Genomic DNA, 11,289 nt, shown 5'->3' with positions numbered 1-11,289 from the left:
AAGCTTTACCTGGAAACTACAGGTTCACGCTCCTCAGGAAACCACTGTCCATTCCCTGCAGATCACTCCACTGTGGTGTGTGTGGGGGGGGGGGAGGGGGGCGGGGTTGGCCTGGGGGGGGGGGGGGTGCCAGTGCTTTTGCCCCCCCTCCCCCATCTGTGTTTTTACTCACTTCCTGTTGGCTTCCAGCTGCCCCACCAGTTCCGGGCCACTCGCACACTGTATAAGGGCCAAGAGGCCACAGAACTATGCACAGCTGCACAGCCTGTGAATACAGAACTGCCCTGCCCAAACCATGGGAGGTTCCCGCCTCAACATCTTTCACATCCTACATGGTGAGAATTTGGGGACCCTCTGGGAGGGGTAAGGGAGTCCCTGGCAGCACCCCTTTGGTACCTCCATTTCCCAGTCTCCCCACACCATCCGAACCGAGGAGAAATAGGAGGCACTGCTGGCAGCTCCAGGGCCTGACATGGAGGAAGCCACATGGTTAGGCGGGAGCCGCGGCACATGGGAGAGCAGCTGGCAGTGCCCGGGAAACCCCACACCCAGCAGGAACCCCCCGGGTGCTCTAAGGGTCTGTTCCCCACCCCAGAGGGATCTCCAAGCTCCTTCCAGATCCACTTTGGAAGATGCTCCCTAAGAGGGGAAACTGAAGCAGGTGGAAGAGAGGGGGCGAATGAGTGCTGTGACCCCCTCAGGAAGTCACTCTTAACAGATGGCAGACAGGGGGCTAGGGAGCTAAGGGGGGACCATTCCACAACGGGGTGACCCCCAGACTTCTCCCATTGTGTGGCAGGGGAAGCCTGGAGACCCCTCATTTTTGCTTCCCTAGACCCAGCTGGGACTCAGCTGTGCGTTGAAGGGCTTTGCTGCTGTGGGTTGAACCTGAGCTCTGCTGTGACTTCCCCCTTGCCTCCCTTCCCGCCCCACCCAGGGTGGCTCTAAAGGTTATCAGGGCAGCCCATTGCCTGGGCAACCAGGCAACACAGAGAGTTAAGAAATGACCTTTGGGTGCCACTCGGAACTTCCCCAGGCCACAGAGATGAGGCTCCCTGTGCTGGCCCAGGGTGCCAGGCGCGAGCTGTTTTTTATAGCTTTATGAAGGTGAGGTGTAATTGACATAGCATGTAATTCGCCTGTTGCATGGTTACAATTAGATGATTTTTAGTAAATTTGCCGAGTCCCTGTGGAGCAAACCTGAAGGGGGCGATGTGTCAGGGGCCAAGTCACAGAGCCCCTGATCCTCACTTTCCACGTCTGTGAAATGGGGCAGAGCAAGGCTGGTCTCCACTTCACAGGCTTGTGTTAAGGGTTGAGTCCTGGTTCACAGTAAGAATTAAGTAACATTATTGTTGTTGTTGTTGTTACTATTATTATTATTTCACAGGTGGGTTTGGGTGTTGGGGTGGGGGTGGGGGGTGATCCTTAGCAGGAGGAGTGAGGAGAGAATGACTGCCCCACCCCTGCCACAGGGGCCCCAGGCAGGAATCTGACTACCCCTAGCTGCTAGGGGAATGCAAACCAGATGGGACTGGGAGCAGTGGCCAGCCACCCCTCTCCAGGCTCCTTTTTGGGTGACTTCCTGGGCCCCAGGTGGAGGTCCAGCCCAGCAGCCTCTGTGGTGGGGCAGGAAAGCCCAGCTCAGCACAAAGAACCCCCTCTCTGCTGGGTCTGGGGAACTTGACCCCTCACTTCCATCTTCCCCAGCCCCCTCTTCACCAGTTTCTCCATAAGCCTTTTCGGGGCTCTGAGCCTCAGTTTGTCCATCTGCAGAGTGGACATAAACAGAGCCTCTGTCTCCTTAGGGCAGTTGTGAGCATGGACGGTGCTACTGGGGCTTTGGGAGCTGGGGAGGAATTGGCCCAGGACCCACCCTGCCAGGAAAGGTCATTTTTGGTCTGTCCTACAAAGAGGAAGTGGGTTTGCACCAAAGGGAGAACTAACCAAACCCTGTGGCCAGAGAGGAGGAAGACAGGAGTTCCAGCCTCAGCTTACTGAATTTAAGAGGGCCTTGGGGAGGATGTGAGGGTCTTTGCCCTCTGCTGGCCTGAGGGGTATCAAGTTTGGACACTGGGACTGAGTGCTCAGGGGGCCCTCCAGTCTGCACCCTCCACAGCTCCTCAAGTTGTGCTCACAATGACTGACCCCAAAATTCCCCTGGGAGCCCCTCCATGGACCACTGGGAGGCCCTCCATGGGGGACTGGGATCCATGAGTTATTCCTTTATTTGGCCCAGAAAGTGACTCACTCCTGCTCTGCCTCCTGACCCGGACCCCTCCACCCGCTGCCCCCATTTGGTCTCCCTTGATTATCTGGGTCTGGGCTGCCTCCCCAGCATCTCTAGATCTGCAGGGACTGGATGGATCCCTCAAGCCCTCCCCACATCCCACCTGCTGCCCAGGCGCCCACCCTTTCTCCCTCCCTCCCTCCCTCCCTCCCTCCCATTCCCTTCTCTGTTTCTCTATCTGGCTCTCAGTCTCTCTCCGAATATCTCCCTCTAATCTCTGGCATCTGTGTCTCTTCCTTCCTAGGAGTTCCCTATTTCTTTGTCCATCTCTCTAGATCACTGTCTTCTTAACTCTGCCTCTCTGTTTCTCTCTCGATTTCTGTGTCTTTTGTTTCTCATTTCTTCATTTTCCCTCCATCTCTTTCTCTCTCGTTCTTCTTTCTCTCTAAGTCTCTAGCGCCTTCTCTATCTTTCTGTCTCTCTCTGCCTCTTTATTTTTCTCTCCATCTGTCTCCTTGTCTGTCCCTCTGATGAACAGGTCCTCCTCTCTAGCCCCTGCTGACTTAAGGAGAACCCTCGGGACATGCCCTGGGATGGGGTGCCCTGAGCAGCAGGAACAGCAGGATTGGGGGGCCCGTGCAGCAGCACCCCTAACATGAGCCCCCAGCATCTTCCTGTGTGCAGGGAGCCAGGGTGTGAAATGTCACCACTGGGTCCCAAGCTGGTCGTTGTGATGGACATATGTGGGTGCAGTGTGCTTGCACCTGTCTCCCTGAGGAAGGGTGTGGGCCGGAGCACCTTAGATTTGGGAGATCTGAGAGGACACCTGGCCCAACCCCTTCATTTTTACCTGAAGAAATGATGGCAGTAAGCACTCTGCCACACCAGGCAGTACTTGTCTGCTTAACTCTCACACTCTAGGAAATGGGCCCCCTCTTCATCCCCATTCTACAGAAGGGGAAACTGAGCAACTGAGGCACCTGACCAAGGTCTGGGAGTAGAACCAAGGTCAATTGGCTCCAGTATGTTCCCTGAACTGCTGCCCACAGGTCAGCAGAAGCCAAGACCCCTGCCAGGCTCAGGCCCCTCCCCATCCTTCAGTCCCTGAAAGCCACCTTCCGGCGATGGGCGCAGACCCTCTGGCCATGGGCATTGGAGGCCAGGGAGGTGCCACCTGCCCACTCTCTCCTTGAGTAATGGACAGGGCCCGAGCCTGGGAGGGGTGAGCCGCCCCTTCCCTCAGATGTGTCACCCTCAGGTCGCCCTTCCCCGTTCTGTGTCCTCCTGACCCTCCATCTCTCTGTTCCAGCGCTGTGTGTCCTGCTGACTCTGTTGGAAGATGGACCCCAGAGCACCAGGGGTGAGTCTGCTGGGAGTAACTCAGTCCCCAGCCAGAGTCCCAACCCCCATCTGCACCTCTCAGCCCAGGCAGAGAAAGGCCTGTTGCAGGAGGAAGCTCAGGGTTGCCCCTCCCAACATCCCTCCCCAGCCTCTGGCTCAGCCCTCATCTTCTGACCATGGTCTCCATCCCACAGCCTCTGCCTGTCCCCGACGATGCCCTGCAAACTCCTCATGTGTCAATGGCACTGCCTGTCGCTGTAACCCAGGATTCAAATCTTCATCTGGGGAGATTGACATCAGCTACAAGGATCGTTGTGATGGTACAGAGGCTTGGGGTGGTGGAGGGCTACATGGAAACGGAATGGTGGTTGGTGGCCTCAGCCTTTGTTCTCAGACCATCATGAAGGACAGAGAAAAGAGAAAGAAAAAGAAATGAAGGTGGAAAATGAGAAGTTAATAAACATGGCTTCATAGAGAGGGAGGAGCTGGGTCTCTAGGAGCCTGGAACCTGTGCCTTAGTTTACCCTTCCAGGACTAGGGAGGGGAATGCAGACCTCCACCCACCCACCACTTCAGCACTTGCTCCTGTATCCAAATCCAGGTGACAGACAGAAAGCTGAGCAGAGCAGAGCCAATTTGGTGGGTTTCAGGAATGGCTTGCTCCAGCCACAGCCCAACCACAACAATATTCCCTGAGAGTCTAATTATTTCCTAAAAGACGCTGATTGACCATCAGGCTCCATGCTAGGTGTGGGACCAGGCTCCTGCCCTGAGGGCACTCATGACTTTGGGAGGTGACCCTTTATCCCGTTTTGTTGCAGACATTGACGAATGTGAACAAGGCAAGCCAGGGACTCTCTGTGGAAGAGTCGCAGAGTGCCATAATACAAAGGGGAGCTACTACTGCACATGCAAACCAGGATACAGGCTTGTTTCTGGGGCAGCAAAGTTCAGTAATGAGAGTGAGAACACGTGTCAAGGTAAGAATGACCCTGCATCGTCCATCTCCCTGTCCATGGGGTTTGGAATCACCAGAGCCATTCCTGCGGCATACAGGGTGCCAGGCCCTGGTGATAGGTGCAACCCCCAGGTCTGAGTGGGCAAGTGTGCCTGTGCCTGTCCCACTAGCACAGAGAGGGGGGTGGCATGAGAGTCCTGATATTGCTATCTGACAGCTGTGTATGCAGCGCCAGCCAGGACACTTATTCAGAAATCACTGGTAATGTGTGAGATGTGATAATATTACTGTGATTTTGTGTAAAAAAAAAAAAAAGAGAGAGAGAGAGAGAGCCTAACTTTTACAGATAAAAACTTTTGTTAACTGTATGACCTTGGACACGTTCTTCACCTCTCTGTGCCTCGGTTTACTCATCTGTAAAAGGGATTGACAATGGTGCTTACCTCACAGAATCGCTGGGAAAGTATATGAGATCATAGAGCACAGCACAGTGGTGGCTGTTGGGTTTTTAGACTACACTCATTCTGATCTAACACACCCTCTCCGGGTTGGACATCCCAGGGGACGTACCCCGGGTGGCTACTCAGAACAGCTGGCCTGGCCCAGCCCCTCCCCAGGGACCCAAGTGGAGCCAGGCCTCCATGCATCACCAGGCTTTGTCCCTTTACAGGGAGAGCAGGTGGGCAGGGAAGGGGCTTCAGCATCTGCAGGCAGATGGAGCCAGCAGTGGTCAGGAGAAGCCATGACTCACCCAGAGAGAGGGGGTTAGTGAAGAACACAGAGAGGGGAGGAGGCTCAACTGGGGATCCTGGGGGCTCTGAGCTGGGTCCACAGGCCTGCCCTGTGTGCAGAGGGAGGTGGCAGAGCCTCCTGGTGGGAGGGAAGGGGGCTCATGGCGCAGTGCATTCCAGAACAATATCACCCTCTTCCCCATCGCCAGTGCCTGCTGGGATGAGACCTGATGCCACCAGAGCCCACACAGGGGCAGCCATGCCAGGCCCTCCCAGACCCCCCGGGCCATGATGGCCTAGGGACCCCCTCAAGAAAATTGCCTCTGGCCCACAGCCCCAGCTGGAGAAGCTGCCTCCTGATACCCTGACCCCAATTCTCAGCCACTCGGCCTCCATCTATCCCCCAAGCAAGTGTCCAGCCTGACCCTTCCCTGTAACTTCAGTTCTCAGGACGATGGGCAGCTTGATGACCGGATCCAGATGGGTTACATGTTGGGGGAGGACTGGATGACGTCAATCTCCCCACCCAGCCCCAAGCTCTGAGAGTTGGGTGAAGGAAGAGGCTCCCACCTCGACCAGGTGAAAAGAGGGGGCATCATCGGGGACCATTGCCCTAGCCTCAGTCCTCTCCCAAGGAGGTCAATCCAGGTGCCTTGGGGGCCCAGGCCATGGGGCTACAGAAGACAGAGCTCAGCCCCTCTAGGCCAGGCCCACAGGTCTGTGTCCCTGGTGGGAGAATAAGGAGCCGGATGACAGAAACACCTGCTACTCTTCACCCATCAGCCCCTGCTCCCCACTCCAGGCACCCAGCCCTTGCCCACCGCTGGCCAAGTTCACATGTGGATTCTCATCACTCCCTGCCTATCCAGTGGATGCCTTCAGGGGGATCACAAGGGGATGCCTTCAGGGGGATCAGAAGAGGCACCTTCACCACAAGACTGCATGGCTGGGAAGAACCAAGATGGCGGCGTAGGGAGCGGACCTGTGTGTGCTGCTCTCTCACAGCATCATTGAAACTATCAACTATGAAGTAAACAACCGCCACTCAGAACCATGGGGAAGTTGGCCCAGTGGGAGATCTACAACTGGAGGAAAAGAAAGAAGCGCAGTGAGACTGAGTGGGAGCTACGGAGGCACCAAAACCAGAGGTACGCAGTCACACGCCACACGGGCTGCAAATGGATTCTCGGTTTTTTACGAACCCTCGAATCCTCTGGGCTTGCTCGGGGCGGGTCTCTGAGGCCCCAGATCCCACAGGGAGAGGCGGCCATGGCCTTGCAGTGGTCGGAGAGCGAGGGAAGCTCTGACACGAGGCTGCTCGCCGGCACTGAGGGACAAGAAGTCCTGGTGTCCCGGGGAGGCGAGGGGTGCGGAGACGCCGCCATCGCTATTTCCTCCACGTTGGCGACTCCCTGAGACCCCGCCCTACCCTCAGGGCTGTGCCAGAGGCACAAGAGGGAATGACTGTGCTTTTACAAACTCTCAAATCCACTGAGCTGGTTTGGGCGGGTCTCTGAGGCCCCAGGCCCCAAGGCGAGAGACTGCACAGCCTTCCAGCTGTCAGAAAGCGAGGGAGGCTCTGGCGCTCGGCTGCTCGCCGGCACTGGGGGACGCAAAGTCCTGGTGTCCTGGATAGGCAAGGGGCCGCTGAGTCTCCGCCCCGGCGACTCCCTGTGACCCCGCCCTACGCAATTTACATTCCCATCTGGGCTGTGCCAGACTCACAAGTAGAAACGCCTTTGCTTCTGCAAACTTTCAAATCCACTGAGCTGGTTCAGGCGGGATCATGAGGCACCAGACCCTACGGGGAGAGGCAGCACGGCCTTGCAGCCATCAGAAAGCGAGGGAGACTCTGTTGCACAGCTGCTCGCCGGCACTGGGGGACATAAAGCCCTGGCAGAGATTCAAGGGGCCGCGGAGACTCAGCCAGTGCTATTTGCTCCGCCATGGCGACTCCCTGAGTCTCAGCCCTAATCAATTTACATCCCCATCCAAGCTGTGCCAGGTGCACAAAAAGACCCACCTGCGCTTTTGCAGCCTATCCCAACAAATTGCAGACTTCAACTGCTCGCAGCCATGGGAGACACACTCAAGAAGCAGACCCAGGAGAACCAGGATGGCGGCATAAGGAAGAGACCTGTGCGTGCTACCTCACACAACAACATCGAAACTACCAAATATCAGACAAACACCTATCATACAGAACCATGGGAAAGTTGGCCCAGTGGAAGCTCTACAACTGGAAGGAGAGAAAGAACATTGAGACTGAGTAGGATGTGACACCAAGTACAGAGCCCAACCCAACAAACTGCAGATTTCAACTCCTCGCATAGAAAGAAGCGCATTGAGACTGAGTAGGATGTGCAGAGGCACCAAGTACAGAGCCCATCCCAGCAGGCTGCAGATTTCAGCTCCTTGCATCTGGGAAGGACGCAATCGGGAGGCAGAGTCGGGTCCGGGGCCGGCCAGGGCTGGGCCTGACTCGGCCGGCACTGTGGAACTGCTGTACCAGCAAGCGCACAAACATGCCCACTGGTCCCAGTCTCTTGTGGGGCGCTGGGGGACAGCAGACAGGCAGTCTGTGCACTTGGTGGAGGGCAGGAGTGCTGGATGTTCAACCACCAGGAACGCCTGGAGATTTTGTCTGGTGGGGAGCCGCCGGCAGGGGACAGAGGGCCAAACTTCCTGTTTCCCTGGTAAGGCTGGGATGGCCCCGGTGAGGTCGGGATGGCCCCGGTGAGGTTGAAACAATCCCGGTGTGGTAGGGACGACCCCGGTCAGGTCGAAACGGCCCCGGTGTGGTAGGGACAACCCTGGTGAGGTTGAAACAGCCCCGTGAGGTAGGGACGACACCGGTGAGGTCGAAACGGCCCCGGTGTGGTAGGGACAACCCCGGTCAGGTTGAAACAGCCCCAGTGTGGTAGGGACAACCCCGGTGAGGTTGAAACGGCCCCCGTGAGGTAGGGACGACCCTGGTCAGGTCGAAACAGCCCCGGTGTGGTAGGGACGACCCCGGTGAGGTTGAAACAGCCCCCGTGAGGTAGGGACGACCCCAGTCAGGTCGAAACGGCCCCGGTGTGGTAGGGACAACCCTGGTCAGGTTGTAACGGCCCCCGTGAGGTAGGGACGACCCCGGTGAGGTTGAAACGGCCCCCGTGAGGTAGGGACGACCCCGGTCAGGTTGAAACGGCCCCGGTGTGGTAGGGACAACCTCAGTCAGGTTGAAACGGCCCCCGTGAGGTAGGGACGACCCTGGTCAGGTCGCAACGGCCCCGGTGTGGTAGGGACAACCCCGGTCAGGTTGAAACGGCCCCCGTGAGGTAGGGACGATCCCGGTGAGGTTGAAACAGCCCCCGTGAGGTAGGGACGACCCCAGTCAGGTCGAAACGGCCCCGGTGTGGTAGGGACAACCCCAGTCAGGTTGAAACAGCCCCGGTGTGGTAGGGACGACCCCGGTCAGGTCGAAACGGCCCCCGTGAGGTAGGGACGACCCTGGTCAGGTCGAAACGGCCCCGGTGTGGTAGGGACAACCCCGGTCAGGTTGAAACGGCCCCCGTGTGGTAGGGACGACCCCGGTGAGGTTGAAACAGCCCCCGTGAGGTAGGGACAACCCCAGTCAGGTCAAAACGGCCCCGGTGTGGTAGGGACGACCCCAGTGAGGTTGAAACGGCCCCTGTGAGGTAGGGACGACCCTGGTCAGGTCGAAACGGCCCCGGTGTGGTAGGGACAACCCCGGTCAGGTTGAAACAGCCCCGGTGTGGTAGGGACAACCCCGGTGAGGTTGAAACGGCCCCCGTGAGGTAGGGACGACCCCGGTGAGGTTGAAACGGCCCCCGTGAGGTAGGGACGACCCTGGTCAGGTCGAAACGGCCCCGGTGTGGTAGGGACAACCCCGGTCAGGTTGAAACGGCCCCCGTGTGGTAGGGACGACCCCGGTGAGGTTGAAACAGCCCCCGTGAGGTAGGGACAACCCCAGTCAGGTCAAAACGGCCCCGGTGTGGTAGGGACGACCCCAGTGAGGTTGAAACGGCCCCTGTGAGGTAGGGACGACCCTGGTCAGGTCGAAACGGCCCCGGTGTGGTAGGGACAACCCCGGTCAGGTTGAAACAGCCCCGGTGTGGTAGGGACAACCCCGGTGAGGTTGAAACGGCCCCCGTGAGGTAGGGACGACCCCGGTGAGGTTGAAACGGCTCCCGTGAGGTAGGGACGACCCCGGTCAGGTCGAAACGGCCCCGGTGTGGTAGGGACAACCCCGGTCAGGTTGAAATGGCCCCCGTGAGGTAGGGACGGCCCCGGTGAGGTTGAAACGGCCCTGGTGAGGCTCAGACGGCCCTGGTGAGGTTGAGACTACTCCAGTGAGGTTGGGACAAATAAAGGGGACCAGTATGGACTGATGTACAGGGGTAGATACAGAAGCAGAGCAACATTGAACAGAATGTTAAACTACAGTGGGAAGCCTGGGGAGGGTTGGGGGGGGGGATTAAGAGACCAACTGAAGGACTTATATGCATGCATATAAGATTAACCAATGGACACAAGACACGGGGCGGGGGGGGGCGGGGGGTAGGGGCCGGGGGAATGTCAAGGGGGGGAAAAAAGGAGACATATGTAATACTCTTTGTAATACTTTAAGAAATAAAAATTATTTAAATATTAAAAAAAAAAAAAAAAAAAGACTGCATGGCTGGATGTCAGTCCCACTGCCCTCATGGCCTGGCACCCACTGTCCAGGTGGCCCTGGCCTATCTGGCATCATTTTCACATTCTGGGCCCGGCCTAAAAGCCTTGTCCTCGAGGGATCAGGCTCAGGGGTGGTTCTCGGTCCATCTCCATGGACTGGAGTCTCAGAAGTCGTGTGGATGGGAGAGCGCTGTCTCAGCAGAGTCACCAGGATTCCAAGGAGAGCTCAGCCCACAGCACCACCCGGGGGAGTCAGGACCAAGGCCACCGAAACAAGCCTGCTCAGGGCCTGCAGCACTTCTCCCGCACTTGGTTCCAGGAAGGCCCAGCCTGGCCTTTGCCCAAGTCCTCAGGCTGGGACACAGGTGGCGGTGATGTCCCTGCCCTAGCTGGGAGCTGCCCGGGTGGGGGAGGTGGAGGGAGTGAGACAGAAGAATTGGATCGCTTCTGGCCACATCTGGACAACATAGCATTTAGGCCAGCATGCTCACCCACAGGACACCTCCATGTGAATTAGAAAAGGCACCACTTGCCTGGGAGGAAGCAGTGGGGCCTTCAGACGCTTCTATGGCAGGAAACGTGGCTGACTCCCAGCCTTGAAGGCTGCCCACAGCTGCAGGCATCCATCACCCTCTCCTTCCCCTTGCAGACATGGACGAATGTCTGAACCCCAGAATCTGTAAAAGCCGCAGCAACTGTGTCTACACCCATGGCAGCTACACCTGCACGTGCCCACCAGGATTTGAGTTCGCCCCAGAGGACCCGAAGCTGTGCAAAGGTAGAGACCCCGGGAGGACGCTGTGAGGCTGGACTGGATGGAGCTGGGGAAGGAGCCGACGCAGGTCCCGCAGCCCCAGGAGGCAGGAGAAGATTCTCAGGTTCCCTGCCAAGGCCCTGCCTAAGGATTCACCTCCCTGAAAAGTCCTGCCACAGAGTAGGGCGGTGGAAGGGCCCTCTGGGCCTGGGGTTTCTTTGTGGAGCCCCTGTGAGCACCCCCAGACCCTTCCCTTTCCTCATTTTTCCTTGGTGTGGTGAAAATGCACCTCTGACCCCCTGAAGGCACCCCCTGTACTGGCAGGAAGTGATGAGAATTCTCATGTGAGTTAGGTCAGAGCTGTGACTTCTGGTTCCCAGAAGGAGACCTAGCCCAGCAGTCAGGAGGGAATAGGCAAGAGTTCTTGTTCAGGAAGTTCAGCCTTCATGACTCAGTTTAACTCCTCAATTTGCCACCTATAAACTGGAGACCATGGTGCCTGTCGTGTCCATCTTGTCAGTAGGCCACCGTAATATGCTTTGAGGGTGAAGTTGAAGGTCACCAGATGGTGGCATGAGTACTAATGGTGGGATCG

At 57.5% G+C, this 11,289-nt stretch overlaps 1 protein-coding gene across 1 annotated transcript in view; it reads left to right on the top strand.

The window, feature by feature from the left end:
- The first annotated feature begins 241 nt into the window (after positions 1-241).
- The window catches only part of LOC139011467 (adhesion G protein-coupled receptor E2-like), a 51,971-nt gene continuing 40,923 nt past the window's right edge, over positions 242-11,289 (top strand). The window contains exons 1-5 of the mRNA XM_070417002.1: positions 242-335; positions 3,540-3,590; positions 3,766-3,891; positions 4,393-4,551; positions 10,590-10,718. Of these exons, the coding sequence (XP_070273103.1) occupies positions 296-335; positions 3,540-3,590; positions 3,766-3,891; positions 4,393-4,551; positions 10,590-10,718 (505 nt within the window). The 5' untranslated portion in view covers positions 242-295. The remainder of the gene's footprint in view (positions 336-3,539; positions 3,591-3,765; positions 3,892-4,392; positions 4,552-10,589; positions 10,719-11,289) is intronic.

The sequence above is a fragment of the Myotis yumanensis genome, unplaced genomic scaffold, assembly GCF_028538775.1.
Source record: "Myotis yumanensis isolate MYYU_CA2020_CCGP unplaced genomic scaffold, mMyoYum1.0.hap1 SCAF_5, whole genome shotgun sequence".
Classification (NCBI taxonomy): Eukaryota; Metazoa; Chordata; class Mammalia; order Chiroptera; family Vespertilionidae; genus Myotis; species Myotis yumanensis.
This window is presented reverse-complemented; position numbering and strand designations above follow the sequence as displayed.